This window comes from Amblyomma mixtum, chromosome 1 (assembly GCF_055824585.1).
Source record: "Amblyomma mixtum isolate Tamu chromosome 1, ASM5582458v1, whole genome shotgun sequence".
Lineage (NCBI taxonomy): Eukaryota > Metazoa > Arthropoda > Arachnida > Ixodida > Ixodidae > Amblyomma > Amblyomma mixtum.
The window spans coordinates 66,546,921-66,562,762 of record NC_143012.1 but is presented as its reverse complement, the minus strand read 5'-3'; the positions used below and the strand labels follow the sequence as shown (position 1 = coordinate 66,562,762).

The window sequence follows — 15,842 nt, the reverse complement described above, 5'->3', positions numbered from 1 at the left end:
GAGCGAGCGTCCATACGTAGCAAGCAATGCACACCTCAAAAAGAACAGCACTCCATGGTCCAGACAGGCGATAACACAAAGATAAGAAAATAAATGTAATCCACCACTGAACGAGACTGTATGTAGGTACGTTTTCGGAGGTGCAAAGTAAATTGAGCTCACAGGGCGCTAACTAACACACAGTTCCATTTCGCCGTCATTCACAAGCTAAACGACATTTCTGGCCGCGCATTTACCTTGAAACACGAAAAATCTAGTAGACAGCTCGCGAGGAGCGGCTTATCATCAAGGGCATCGCACAGACTGCCTTTCCGCGCGTTAGTAAAGACAGCGGGACAGAGATAAGCGGCATTAGTCGAGAACCCGATGGCTTCCGCCTTAGAAACGAAGATAGGACGTTTGTAACTGCGCACATAATCTGTTCTGCACACACAGCTCTGCTTAGAGTGGTTTAGGAGACCAAATGAATAAAATATAAACGTGTAGACTTACCGTAAGCGGACGAAGAAGCTGGATTTTGAATAAAACGTAATCCGCGAAAAACACGTCAACGCCATTGATGCAGCCACGCACAGGGTTGTTTGCAGCCCGAATGATTTTCCGCCGTCTCGCGGTAAAATGGGTAAAACGTGAAACAGAAACCCATTTCACGGTCGTATCTTTATCGCTCGCACTCTTGCCGTGTGCAGCTTGATTTGATATCCAAGACCACAGAAGGCAATTGGTTTATAAGCTTAAATTCCTCGCTTACCCTCTAAAAATCTTATTGTTTTCGTGAAAACAGAACCGAAATCTAACTTCTTGTCGGCATACACGCCGCATCTCCCACCGAATAGTATGTGGTACAATTCTCAAATAATAATTATAAGGTTGCATTGCATAACGTCTTTTTTGCGTGTGTTCGTGTTTAGAAAACTGATGTGCGCCACATCAGCGTGTCATCGGCTCCGAAGCAACAGGTGCAAGGGTAGGAACGAAAAAATACTGGCTTTGTGATTTTTGCGTCGCAGCACTTATTCACGTGAATACAAACTGCAAAGGTAGAAATGGCAGATGTTAATCGCACAGAGGACCAGGCACTTTGAGATTAATCTAAAGTGTTTCTAAGGGATGGGCGCTTCCTTGAATTCTCACACCCGTATTTTCCCCTTTATTTTCAGGACGTTTTAAAGAGAAATGTAGAACCTTTGATGAAATGTGTCTGATTTCAGCGCGTTGGACAGTAACGATCGAAAGATGGAATGGAATTGTATAGAGCGATTCCTTAAGGGACAGCGTATTCGTTCGATGTAGTACAGTTTGCGGGCGCCCTTACTTCAAGAACGGCTGCCTTTCCTCGGCTTACTTGTTAGCATTAATATCTAATTGTATTGACAATATACGTCACGGTATAACGAAAAGGAGCTTGTCAATGCTCCTGAAAACAATATACAGGAGGGTGTTGTAATGGCCTCACGCAATACTTTTTAATTTCCGTAATAGCGAAGGAGGTGGGGGAATCCCGACATAGTTGCGGTCACTACATGCAGGTCCCCTCAACATGCAGTGCAAAAATGAATTGACATTGTTCTGGACTTAGTCGAAAGTCAGTGTATCGAACATTGTTAGATAAAATTACGATTGTTTTAGACTGGTCTATATGCAGTAGACTATCTATAATGTACAGTCTATAGACGAAAGGAAATTCAGGTAGTTGTAGACTGTAGTCTATAGAGAGTCTATAGACCGCCTATAGACAAAAGGAAATTGAAGCAGCTATAGATCTTGGTCTATAGAGAGTCTATAGACCGTCTATAAACGAAAGGAAATTGAAGCAGTTATAGACTTTAGTCTATAGAGAGTCCATAGACAAAAGAAAATTGAGGCAGCTATAGACCTTAGTCTATAGCGAGTCTATAGACCGTCTATAGACGAAAGGAAACTGAAGCAGTTATAGACTTTAGTCTATAGACAGTCTATAGACAAAAGGAAATTGAGGCAGCTATAGACCTTAGTCTATAGCGAGTCTATAGACCGTCTATAGACGAAAGGAAATTGAAGCAATTATAGACTTTAGTCTATAGACAGGTTATAGACAAAAGGAAATTGAGGCGGCTATAGACCTTAGGCTATAGCGAGTCTATAGACCGTCTATAGACGAAAGGAAATGGAGGTAGTTATAGACTTCAGTCTATAGCGAGTCTATAGACCGTCTATAGACAAAAGGAAATTGAGCCAACTATAGACTTTAGTCTATAAAGTGTCTATAGACAGTCTATAGACAAAAGGAAATTGAGGCAGCTATAGACCTTAGTCTATAGAGGGTCTATAGACAGTCTATAGACAAAAGGAAATTGAGGCGGCTATAGACCTTAGTCTATAGAGAGTCTATAGACCGTCTATAGACAAAAGGAAATTGAAGCAGCTATAGACTTTAGTCTATAGATTTTCTATTGACTGTCTATAGACAAAAGGAAAAGTCTATAGGATGGCTATAGAGTCTATAAAAAGTCTATAGAAAGTCTATAGACCATTTTTATAAGGGACCGTGCCAAGATTTTCCCTTTTTTGCTGGATATATATATATTTATATATATGGGTTTAACTTCCCAAAGCGATTCAGGCGATGAGGGATGCCGTAGTTAAGAGCTGCGGAAATTTAGACCAAATGGGGTTCATTAATGTGCGCCGCGGTGGCTCTGGCTATGGCGCTCGGCTGCTGACCCGAAATACGTGGGTTCCATCTTAGCCTCGGCGGTCGATATATATAATATATTGTAATGTTTCATGCCAGCGCAGACCCAGTGCAGGCAACCGCTGAAGAGGACAAAGCCGATGGTGACCAGTGCGCGAGCCCTGGTTTTGGTGAACCGCCTTTCTGAGCTGACTGGACGTCGCGCCGAAGCTGCTGTGATCGCTGCCTTGCCGCTATCTTCATAAACACCGAGCCCCCTTACAATATATATATATATATATATATATATATAGGTGAACCTTAAAATGCGGTTACATGCATATATATATATATATATATATATATATATATATAAGATGCGAAATTGAGAAACGCTTCGTTTATTGGGAGTCGACGTTTCGGACAGAGCCTGTCCTTTAAAAAGGACAGGCTCTGTCCGAAACGTCGACTCCCAATAAACGAAGCGTTTCTCAATTTCACATCTTATTTTAAACTAGCAACCAAGTACGTTTACCTTATTGTGCTATATATATATATATATATATATATATATATATATATATATATATATAGCGAAGTATACGGTTCGTTAAAGGAAACATATTTATTCAACTCGACGTTTCGATCGGAAGACCGATCTTCTTCACTCCCCATGTCACACGGGCATTTGGAAAGCCCTCGAATCGATAGTCTATTGACTCGAAGGCGATCGAGCGCTGCTACACGGCCAGTTTGAATGGCCATCGAGTCAATAGTCTATCGAGTCGACGGAGCAGCCCGGAACTGTATCGAGATTTCGAGGGCCTTCGAGCGTTGCCCAAGGTTGCTAGCATTGCTTCGAACAACAACAAACATGGCGGCGCCCTTCAAAGCTGGACCCCTCGCTTCGGACTGAATTGCCCGTGTGACAGGGGTATAAAATAACTCCTGAAGAAGATCGGTCTTCCGATCGAAAAGTCGAGTTGAATAAATATGTTTCCTTTAACGAAACGTATACTTCGCTATATATATATATATATATATATATATATATATATAGGTGAACCTTGAAATGCGGTTACATGCAAGCATAAATTCGTGTTCAACAGTAACTTCCGCGCAGGAGTGGCTGGGATCTGTGGGCTCTCTATAACAGGCTTTTTCACTTGCTCCGGCAGGTACACCTTCAATCGAGACGCCAGCAACGGCTTCCACTACAGCCTTAAGGCCATCCCCAATCGCTACTGCACAGCAATGGTCTTCTACTCGGTGGCAATCTTGACAGGACACCGGGCTGAGTACAAGTTTGAGAGCAAGCGAGCCCAAGAAGCCCTCGATATGCTCGTGTCTGCTGCCAAAAGCCGTCACCGCAATCAGAGCATTCCCGTCTACCTGACCGTCGGCGGGTCGCGGAGTGACAGTCACGGAATCATTAAGGAATTAGAATGGTTCTACCGGGATACAAACCAGGATCTATTCCTAAAGAATGTTCCTGGAATTGAAAAATTTGAGGCAAGTGACATTCCGTTTTACAGTGCGCACTCCTCGACGGCTAGTTAAATCAGCGCCTACTTTGCAGCATTATTTTGCAGTCCAGTTATGAAGGCGCATGTGACCCTTGCTGATCTCTCCGTCGGGTCGATTTGGTTTGGTTTATTTTGGTTTAACATCCCAAAGCGACTAAGGCTATGAGGACGCCGTAGTGAAGGGCTTTGAAAATTTCGACCACCTGGAGTTCTTTAACGAGCGCTGATATCGCAGAGTACACGGGCCTCTAGAATTTCACCTCCATTGGAATTCGGCCGCCGTGGCTATGATCGAACCCGCGTCTTTCGGGCCAGCGGCCGAGCGCCGTAACCGCTGAACCACCGCGGTGGGATTCTCCGTCGGGTCGAGTTACCCGACGGACTCACCCACTGAACATGTTTCCTTTCATCCCGTCCGTAGATTGTTTTATGTTTTCTATTTTTCCACACACACTGCCGAATTGTGGAGTAACTTAGGTGGTCTCTGCGTTCATTGCCAACTAATCAATTTGAGCTAAAACTGCCTAACCATTTTACTTGACGTTATTCTGCCTAATCATGTTACTTGACATTGTTGTATTATGCTTTGTAATGCACCCCTGCTAAGTCCCTAACAAGACAGCAGTATTTGTAAATAAATAAATAAATATATCTACCTTCACAATGCTCAAACCACTTGTCGATCAGCAAATGGCTGCTACGAAAGTTCTTGTTAGTCTGGCCTGACAGCTCTAATATTAGACTAAAGAGTGACAGCAGTGGAGGGTGCTAAGAATCTCTGGCTCCGGACAGGCCGCCATTGGAAACTAAACCTGGCAACGTTTAACACTAGAACCTTATCCAGTGAGGCTAGCCTAGCAGTGCTGTTCGTGTAGCAGTGCTAGAAGTAGGTGGAGGGTTGGTTCGGCAGGATACCGGCAAGCTATCTCAGGAGACGAAAAATGTGATTAAGAAACTCAAAACATGAAACCACCTAACACTACGGCGGCAGAGCTATCTAAGTTAACAAATAAGTGCAAGCTAGTCGACTTAAGGAAGTTTAACAAGGAGAAAATTGAGCATGTTCTAAAAACGGAAGCAGCCTAAAAGCAATGAAGAAAACTAGGCACAGTTAAAAACCAGATGTATGCGCTAAGAAACACAGGGAAACGACATTAGCAATATGATCAATGTAGTTAAAGTAGCCGAAGAGTTCTACACAAATCTTTACAGTAGCCAAAGTAAGTAACCGGAACATTACTGAGAGAGTAATGGGACAGCAATGGAATATCCCGCCAGTAACGAAAGAGGAAGAAAGCCTCAGGAACAATGTAAAGGGAGAGAACAGCTGGTGAGGATCAGGTAACTGCAGATAAGGACGGAGGGCAGATTGTGCTGGAAAAACTAGCCACCCTGTATACGGAATGCCTTATGACCTCGAGCGTGCCAGAAGCTTGGAAGAACGCTAACATTATCTTAATTCATAAGAAAGTCGACGTCAAGGACCTCAAAAGTTAGGCGGATAAGGTTACTGTCCGTTGCCTTCAAGATATTAAGGCGAAAGCCTTTAAAGCCTCATCGTTGTCGACAGACGATTGCCAGCAGAGGTGTCACGCTTCCAGAATCGTTCCAAGTGTGGCCTCCCCTCCGTGCAGCGGCGCAACCTCCTCCCCTCCTTAGCAACCGGCGCGCCGTTTGGGGGGCGCAGCTGTGCATAGCAACCGTGACGTCACACAGTAGCGGTAGAACGAGCGCGCGCGCATCGGCGGTGGGCGCTGCACTGCCGCTCCTTCGCCAGACGTCTTGTTGCAGTCGAGTAAGTGAGACCCATGCCTCCGAAGCGGCCCAGTGATTCCGCGCAAGTGGTTCGGGGAAGCGGCACTGGGTTGACCACAAAGCTTTCGCCAAGCACACTTAAGAATTTCCAAAGTGTCTTCGGAAATTTTTTGCTAAGGTAATCGCAAATAGAATCAGGACAACCTTAGACTTCAATCAAGCAAATGATCAGACAGGCTTTCGAAAAGGATACTGGACAATAGACCATATCCACGCTATCAATCAGCTGATAGAGAAATGCGCAGAATATAACCAGCCCCTAAATATAGCGTTCATTGATTACGAGAAAGCATTCGACTCGGTAGAATCCTCAGCAGTCATGCAGGAAATGCGGAATCAGGGTGTAGAAGAGTGTTTTGTGAAAATATTGGAAGATATTTATAACGATTGCACAGCTAACGTAGTTCTCGATAAAGTCGGCAACAAAATTCCAATAAGGAAAGGGGTGTCATGCAGGGAGACACAGGAGGTATTCCGGGGCCTGAACTGGCAACAGTTGGGGGTAGAAGTTAATGGAGAATACCTAAGTAATCTGCGATTTGGTGATGACATTGCCTTGCTGAGTCACAGAGGACATGAACTGCAAAGTGTGATCACGGAGTTAGAGAGGCAGAGCAGAACGGTGAGCCTAAAAATGCAGAAAACCAAACTAATGTTCAACAGTCTAACAAGGGAACAGTAGTTGACAATTGGTAACGAGGTGCACGTCTACTTAGGGCAGCTAGTGACCGGTGATCCGTATAATTAGAGGGTAATAATTAGATGAATAAGAATGGGGTGGAGCGCATATGGCAGGTTTTCTGAGATCATGAATGGCAGTTTGCCAATATCCCTCAAGAGAGAAGTATACAACAGTTGCATCTTACCGGTACTCACCTACGGGGCAGAAACGTGGAGGCTAACAAAGCGAGTTCAGCTTAAGTTAAGGACAATGCAGCTAACTATGGAAAGGAAAATTATTAGACTAACGTTAAGAGTCCGGTAGTGGGCAGAGTGTGTGACGGAACAAACGCGGGCTAATGATATCCTGGTCGAAATCGAGAGGAAGAAATGTGCTTGGGCGCTTCTCATGACCCCTACCCGGCACACTGGTTTCGTGGAAGAGTTGGTGACAGTAATATCTACACAATATTTTAGAGAAATTGCAAAACGCCTTTTTAAGACGGGTAAACAATTACTGATTGCTCTTTAATCGCACCTCTTGGCAACGATCACTTTTGGAGCTGTAGTTTATAAATCACCTTTGTCCATGAACCGTCTTGTAGGTTGAAAGGTTGTGATATGGTTGAAAGGTTTCTCCTGGCGGCTAGGGTTAACCTTGTGTGGCGAACTACGCTGGGTTTCATCATATTTGGGTATAGTCAGGATGTGCAGGTGGCGTGGGCAGCATAAGTTCCTGTCCGGTCCCCTCGTTGGGCTCCGTGGTGCGCGGCTCCAACCGTGGCCGAAAAACACATCCTTTTATGGCTAGCTCTTTCCTACCAACTGATCGCCCTCCGAAACGGAGGCTCACCGTCGTAACTGCCAAGTTCTTTTCAAAGAACAAGGCTAATTCTTTGATGTTCCACGAGATTCACAGTGAACATTCAGAAAAAAACCGCACGACATATCTCGCCTTTCATTGTTTCAAGGACTTTAACGTAGGCCAAGGTTATGAAGTAAAGATGCTTGCAAATGGAGACCTACTTCTAGAAATTCTGTACAACCATCAGTGCGAGAAACTAGCAGAAGTCACAGCCTTCGGTGACATTCAACGAGTAATAAACCCTCACCGATCACTGAACACTGTTCGTGGCGTCCTCTTTGATGATGACCTGAAGTACATGACGGAAGAAGAATTACTAGATGTACTCAAAGACGAACATGTCACAAATGTGTACAGAATAAATATAACGCGAAATAAGAAAGAAATAGAAACAAAACATTTTTCCCTGACCTTCGCCTCAAGCACTCTCCCTGACTCTGTGGAGGTAGGGTACTCCAAAATAAAACTACGACCGTACACCCCAAACCCAAGACGTTGCTTGAAATGCCAAAGGTACGGACGGCCATGCCTCGCAGAGCTGCCGGGGCCAAGTCACATGTGCAAAGTGGGCCTCACATGATCATCCCACAGATGACTGTAAACTTGAACCTCAACTTTGTGTACATTGTGAGGGCAGTCATGCTGCCTACTCGCGTGCTTGTCCAACTTGGAAACAAGAGAAAGATATAATCACTCTCAAAGTTAAAGAAAGCATCCTTTTCAGAGAAGCGCGCTTGCGCTTCTCAGTGGACCAACACCCTACTTTCACTGATGTGGTGCAACAGGGCACAGCATCACAGCGGCTTCTGGCTTCTGCTCAGGCCACACACAGTGAGCCTGCAGCAGGGCCACCAATGCCCCAGGTGGCAGCAGCTAGCGCCGCGCCACCACCCACAAAACAGGGTGCGCGGACCTCCAGGTCAGCGGGTCCCAAGGCCTCACCTCACATGGCAAGGTCTGAAGCACAGTTACCTGTGCATTCTGCACGATCCTCCAGCGCCTCTGAGCAGGCGATGGACAAAACTCCTCCCTTGCCCCCGCTGCAGTGGCGGCAAAGCTCTGTTGAGCGAAAAAAAGGGATAAAGTCCCAATAACTGGTCTAAAAGACCCATCAACCTAACCTATTCCCAACAAGTTTATAACGATGGATATTCTAGTTCACTGGAACTAGCGTGGAGTTTTAAAGAACCACACTGACATAACAGATGATTTTAAATTCATTCTCCCCGGTAGCACTATCTTCAAGAGACACCTAGGACCACAGAAAAAAAATATTCTTAAAAAATGTCAATTCTTCCACTGTGCAGACAGAATTCAAGCAGGCTCTCTGGAGGCGCTGCTATTGTGGTACATGTTGGTGTTGCAACTCGGAAAATTGACTTCAAAACTTCATATGAGGCAGTTGCGGTCACCGTCCTTGATTTTAAAACCATAACATTATGTTCCATATACATTGAACCTCTTCTAACCATCAGACTTCACGATTTAGGAGCACTTTTAATGCAGCTACCGGAGCCATATCTTCTAGTTGGTGATTTTAATGCTCACTCCTCGTTTTGGGAAAGTGAACAAACCGACGTCAGAGGCCGGATTATAGATTTCATTCTCAGCAACAATGTCTGCGTAATGAACACGGGCAAACACACATGGCGAAAATGAGCTGCCTAGATTTATCTTTATGTTTCACCAAGTGTTTTTACAAATTTTAAATGGTATGTTCTTGACAACCCGTATGGGAGCGATCATCTTCCTGTCGTTATCAGTCCGACAGACTCACTATCAATCACATTAACCAAACCACGGCGTTGGAAGTTGGCCACGGCCGACTGGGCGCTCTTCCAACAAAATGCCGCTTTGGAGGAAATTTTTTCAGATGGCCTTAAAGTTGATGACATAAATGCGATGTTCACAGCATGTATCATTACCGCTGCTCAATTAGCCATTCGCAGACTTCCGGAGTGGTGCGAAAAAGCTAAAAGGTCTGGTATCCACGGGAATGTGCGGAAGCAAAAAAGAGGCAAAACAAAGCCTATGGAATTTTGGGTTCATACCCCACACAGGAAAACCTAATAGATTTTAAAAAGGCGAGGGCCAAAGCTCGATATATCCGGCGAATTGCTGAGAAAACTTTCATGGCAAGGTTATATATTGTCACGTGCTTGCACAGAGCCTCGACGGAAGAAGCAGAAGATGAAGGACCAGCAGAGAGAAAAGAAGAAAAAGAGCTGAGGGACGCTGGTAGGCTTCCTGCTTCCATCCTGCTCCGACCGATCCCCTCTGTGAATAACCCCCCGTGCGTGCTAAGCACGTAACAGTTTGGTGAGAGGTGCCGGGTATCGACCACGGAGCATTCCATCTACCGAAGGAGCCGTAGACTCGCAGGCTTCCCACCACTGCCATCGGACATGCCTGGAGACGACAATGCCGAGCAACCCGGGACATCCACAGCGAACAACTGGCCACATTACCGAGAGCCCCGCACATTTTTTGGAAAACCTGAAGAGGACGTTGACGAGTGGCTGAAACACTACGAGCGGGTGAGCAAATACAATCGCTGGAACGCTGCTACCAAACTGGCTAACGTGGTGTTTTTCCTTGCCGCCACTGCCCTTGACTGGTTCGACAATCATGAGAATACACTGAGTTCATGGGCAACCTTTACGACCGAAATCAAGAAAAATTTTGGGGATGAATCGGCAACAAAGAAACGTGCGGAACAGACATTGCTTCACCGCGCGCAAGTACCCGGAGAAACTTGCACGGCATACATCGAAGCCATCCTAAAGTTATGCAAGCTAGTTAACTCCAGTATGCTTGAAGAAGACAAAGTCGGCCACCTTCTAAAAGGAATTGCGGAAGATGTTTACAATTTCCTGATTAGTAAAGAGAGCCTGAGCACCACCGCTGACGTTATAAAACATTGCAGAACATTTGAAGCTCTTAAGCTGCGTCGAATTACCCCTAAATTCGGAAGATTGGCCAATGTCACCTCTATAGCCAGTGTTGAAGCCTGTCCTCAAAATTCTATGGCTGATATGATTCGAGAGATTGTGCGCGAGGAATTGTCCAGATCCCGGGACACCTTCTGCCGCACAGAATATCTGCGGCACAGTTCTGCACCGGAGGAAGATGTTGCCGCCCTGTCGACTCCGTGGGCTCAACCTAACAGCACTTTGCCCATGGACGATCGGAACATTGCCCAACGTTATGGCCACCAGCCGGCGGTAAGGAGGCCCACCTACCCAGAAGACGTTGTTCGTCAGCAGCGAGATCCTGGCTCCAGCCAACGTCGCGACTTTGTTCGCCAGGACTTTTATGCCGGTCGCTGGCGCTCTCAACCTTCGTGCTACCGGTGTGGCATTGCAGGCCATATCGCCAGATATTGCCGCCGTCGTTTCCCGACTTCTCAAGACTGCCAACCCCCGCCGCCTACTTACGGACAAGTGCACACCGCGCCGCAGCGACCCTCAACGTCCGCTTGGGACCCATACCGTCCGAGCACTTTGCGGAGTTCATCACCTGCATCCGACCGCAGTGTGACGCCGCCACCTCAGCGCCAACGGCGGTCACCTTCTCCTCGACGTCGTGCATCCCCTCCGCCTCCGGGAAACTAGGAGGCGCGGCCAATGGAGGTGAGGCCGCCGGCGAGTCGATGACGTCAAATATACCTCTGCCCGTGTTTATGTTGAAGAACAAACTGGAAGTGTTTATTGATGGTGTGAAAACAATGGCTCTTGTGGACACTGGTGCTACCGTATCCGTTATGAGTTTGAGGTTTAAGAACCGTTTAGGTAGGAAAGTGATGTTTAGTGGTGACCGTGCAGCGTTATTCCGTGGTGTCGGTGGTGAACCTTTGGTTCCACTTGGTGTGTGTGCTTCGGATGTTGTTATTGGTGGTCTAACGTTTAGAACAGAATTCGCAGTGCTACCACGGTCAACGCATGATGTGATTCTTGGAATTGATTTTCTGCAAGAGTGTGGTGCAACTTTAGACTGTCGTACGGGAGAAATTGCTTTGAATTCTTCACTACTTTCAGCTCTTGTGGATAACTCGACACCGGATTTTGGAACATTTGCGGTGGAAGAAGACACTATTGTACCAGCTTTCTCCGCAGCATTCGTGCGGGTTTCCTCTATTCACAATCAGTGCGAACCTTTTGAAGCTGTGGTAGAGCCTACGACACTCGCCTGCTCTAAGAAGAGTATCGTCGTGCCTCGTTGCGTCGTTCCCGTGGTGAGAGGCCGTACTGAGCTGTGGACAGTGAACCACTCTGAAGAGCCAGCTGTGTTGCCCCGGGGCCTCAAACTCGCCCGTTTCGAGGAAGGTGTGTCAGGTTCCGTCGCGACGTTAACCAACTCTGTCAGTGAGCAGCACGTGAAAAGAGATATGGAGACCCAAGTTAAGGCTATGATTAATCAGGCTCTTCCCACAACCGAGCGTCGCACTCTAGTGGAACTCCTTCTGAAGCACGTGTTCGTGTTCGACTTTGCCAAAGACGATTCTACACCACCGCCTACCAGTCGTATTCATCACACGATCAACACCGGCTCCGCACCTCCTATACGCCAGAAGCCCTATCGAGTCTCAGCCACTGAACGTAAGTTAATAGATGACCAAGTTCAAGAGATGCTAAAGCGAGGCATAATTCGAGAGTCTTCAAGTCCTTGGGCAGCTCCAGTTATCCTTGTGAAGAAAAAAGATGGCACATGGAGGTTCTGTGTTGACTACCGTCGCTTAAATACGGCCACGAAGAAGGACGTCTACCCGCTTCCACGTATAGATGACGCAATTGATTGTCTGCACTCCGCTTCATACTTTTCTTCTATTGATTTGAGATCCGGCTACTGGCAAATCCCCATGCACGCTGCAGATAGGGAAAAAACGGCATTCATAACACCAGACGGACTTTACGAGTTTAACGTTATGCCTTTCGGATTATGTAACGCACCTGCAACATTCGAGCGGTTCATGGATACAATCCTGCGTGGCCTTAAGTGGCAAATTTGTTTATGTTATTTGGACGACGTTGTAATTTTTGGCAAAACGTTTAGTGAGCACAACAGCCGCCTGGATATTGTGCTTGATTGCATGGAACGAGCTGGCCTTATCCTCAATTCCAAGAAATGTCATTTTGGGAACCGTGAAACAATTGTTCTTGGTCATTTAGTTGATAAAGAAGGTGTTCGACCAGATCCAAAGAAAATTGAAGCTGTCAAAAGTTTTACGGTGCCTCAATCAGTGAAAGAGCTGCAGAGTTTTTTAGGGCTCTGCTCGTACTTTCGACGTTTTATAGCTAGGTTTGCGGACATCGCTTACCCACTGGCGTGTTTGCTGCATAAAGATGCACCGTTCAATTGGACCAGCGAATGTGACGCAGCTTTCCGACATCTGAAATTTCTTTTGACCTCGGGCCCCATCCTACGCCACTTCTGCCCATCTGCACCAATTGAAGTGCATACTGATGCAAGTGGTATCGGTATCGGCGCTGTACTTATACAACGCCATGGTCACGATCAGCACGTGGTAGCATATGCCAGCCGGTCATTGAGTAAGAGCGAAAGAAATTACACGGTTACTAAGCAAGAATGTCTCGCCGTTGTTTTCGCTGTACAACGCTTCCGCTCCTATCTGTACGGGAATGCTTTCACCGTCGTCACCGACCACCACTCGCTTTGCTGGCTAGTGAGTCTTCGTGACCCCTGTGGCCGGCTTGCTCGATGGGCTTTGCGCCTACAAGAATTTAATTTCACTGTGGTGCATAAAAGCGGTCGTAAACACTCAGATGCCGATTGTCTTTCCCGTTTGCCGCTTCAAACTACTGATGACGACGCAGACAACTTTGATGAATACTTGGCGTCACTTTCACAAGCCTTCCCCGATCTTCAAGTTTTCCGAACTGAGCAACGCAAGGACCAAACATTAACCTCTTTGTTTGATGCCGCTCAAGATTCTGTAAAGAATACTTTTTGCATTCGCGACGGTTTGCTTTATAAGAAGAATTTTGCTTCTGGAGGAGCACGCATGCTTCTTGTCGTACCCGAAAACCTACGCATCACAGTTCTTGAAATGATGCACGACGACGCCACGTCTGGGCACTTGGGAGTGACACGCACACTCCACCGCACACAGCAACGATTTTACTGGCCTAATATGCGTTCAACCATCCAGCACTATGTAGCCAGCTGTGTGCAATGCCAGCGCTTTAAGCTGCCGACTTCAAGTCCACCTGGCAAACTGCGGCCAATCACACCTCCAACAGCCCCGTTTGAGCAAGTTGGCATTGACCTCCTTGGACCTTTCCCACGGTCCTCGAAAGGAAATCGATGGATTCTTGTGTGCGTAGACCACTTAACCCGTTATTGTGAGACAGCCGCGATACCAGCTGCTACTGCGTCTGAAATATCTAACTTCTTACTTCGTTTCGTCATTCTTCGGCATGGCCCTCCTGCAGTTCTCATTAGCGACCGTGGACGCCAATTTACAGCGGACGTTGTTGAAGAACTTCTCCGCCTCAGCAGCTGCAGTTTTCGCCACTCCACGCCATATCATCCCCAAACGAACGGTGTGGTAGAACGCACTAATCGGACGCTCACCACCATGCTTGCTATGTACGTCGCTGCAGATCATAAGGACTGGGATGGCGTCCTCCCGTTCATTACTCATGCATACAACACAGCGCAACATGAGACAACTGGCTACAGCCCCTTTTACCTGCTCTATGCCCGGTCGCCTCGCTGTGGCCTTGACACCATTCTACCATTTTTCATCCACGACGAACCTTCTCTTGCGACCACACTCTGCAGAGCTGAAGAAGCTCGCCAGCTTGCCCGCGTTCGAATTTTATCTTCGCAAGAGCGTTCCAAGAACCGCTACGACGTCCGACACCAAGAAGTTTCTTATGTTCCTGGTGACATTGTGTGGTTGTGGACCCCTCTACGCAAGCGTGGTCTGTGTCAGAAACTGCTATCCCACTACACTGGACCGTTTGTTGTGTTGGAGTGCATTAGTGACATTAATTACGTTATAGCGCGACTAACTGCTAGTGGTCGACGGTCACGCCAGTCTCAGGTGGTGCATGTAGCCCGCCTCAAGCGATTCCATCCCAGACGGTCTATTTAACTCGCCCGACGGGCTTCGTCTGCGAGGAGGGAAATGTCACGTGCTTGCACAGAGCCTCGACGGAAGAAGCAGAAGATGAAGGACCAGCAGAGAGAAAGGAAGAAAAAGAGCTGAGGGACGCTGGTAGGCTTCCTGCTTTCATCCTGCTCCGACCGATCCCCTCTGTGAATAACCCCCCGTGCGTGCTAAGCACGTAACAATATCTTCCATAAATACTTCCACTACATCAAAAAATGTGGCAGCAAGTTCAAAAACTTCATGGCAACTTCTCTCCTTTTGCAGTTCTTTTCCTGACCCCCCCCCCCCCCCCCCCCTGATGCACAAGCAAGTATTCACGAACAGGCCGACATACTTGGAGGGCACTTCTCCCATGTTTCCAATTCATTATACTGACTTTCTTAAAGTACAAAAACACACCAGGGAAACAGACTTCCAACTAGTGGCTACACTAACGAACCCTACAACAGTTTGATTACAGTTCATGAACTTCACAGTGTACTAGCTAGTGGTAAACAGTCTGCACCAGGGCCCGACCAGGTACATTATCAAATGCTAGCCCATTTGTCTGAACCTGCTGTAAAAGCACTCTTGAAAATTTTCAACAAAATCTGGGTGTCGGGGAAAATGCCTGAGGCTTGGAAAAAGGCAGTAAGAGTACCATTCCTGAAACCAGGGAAACTCCCAACCTCTCCTACTAGTTTCAGGCCAATAGCCCTTACAAGCTGCATTGCTAAATCCTTCGAAAGCAGAGTAAAAATTAGGTTAATGTTTATTCTCGAATCTCGCGAACTGCTTGACCTCCACCAGTGCGGTTTCAGAAAAGCTTGTTCGACACTGGATCATATTGTGCGACTCGAAAACACAGTTCGAGAAGCATTCTTGCATACACAACACTGTATGGCTGTTTTCTTTGATATGGAAAAAGCATATGATACCACCTGGAGGTTTGGGATTCTCCGCGACTTGAGAGATCTGGGCATCCGCGGTAGAATGGTTAATTGCCTGAAAGATTTTTTTGTCAAACCGCACATTTCAAGTCTGTCTCAGTTCAATCATCTCGAGGAACTTCACTCAAGAGAACGGTGTACCTCAGGGATGCACTTTAAGCTGTACACTTTTCATCGTAAGAATGAATTCCATAGCCAAAGTAATCCCAAAGTCAATTATGTACTCAGTTTACGTCGATGACCTCCAAATTTCATG

General features: G+C 46.6%; 1 protein-coding gene across 1 annotated transcript in view; it reads left to right on the top strand.

The window, feature by feature from the left end:
- The window catches only part of LOC149366580 (uncharacterized), a 62,784-nt gene that overhangs the window by 32,155 nt on the left and 14,787 nt on the right, over positions 1-15,842 (top strand). The window contains exon 7 of the mRNA XM_089571389.1: positions 3,832-4,165. Within this exon, the coding sequence (XP_089427515.1) occupies positions 3,832-4,165 (334 nt within the window). The remainder of the gene's footprint in view (positions 1-3,831; positions 4,166-15,842) is intronic.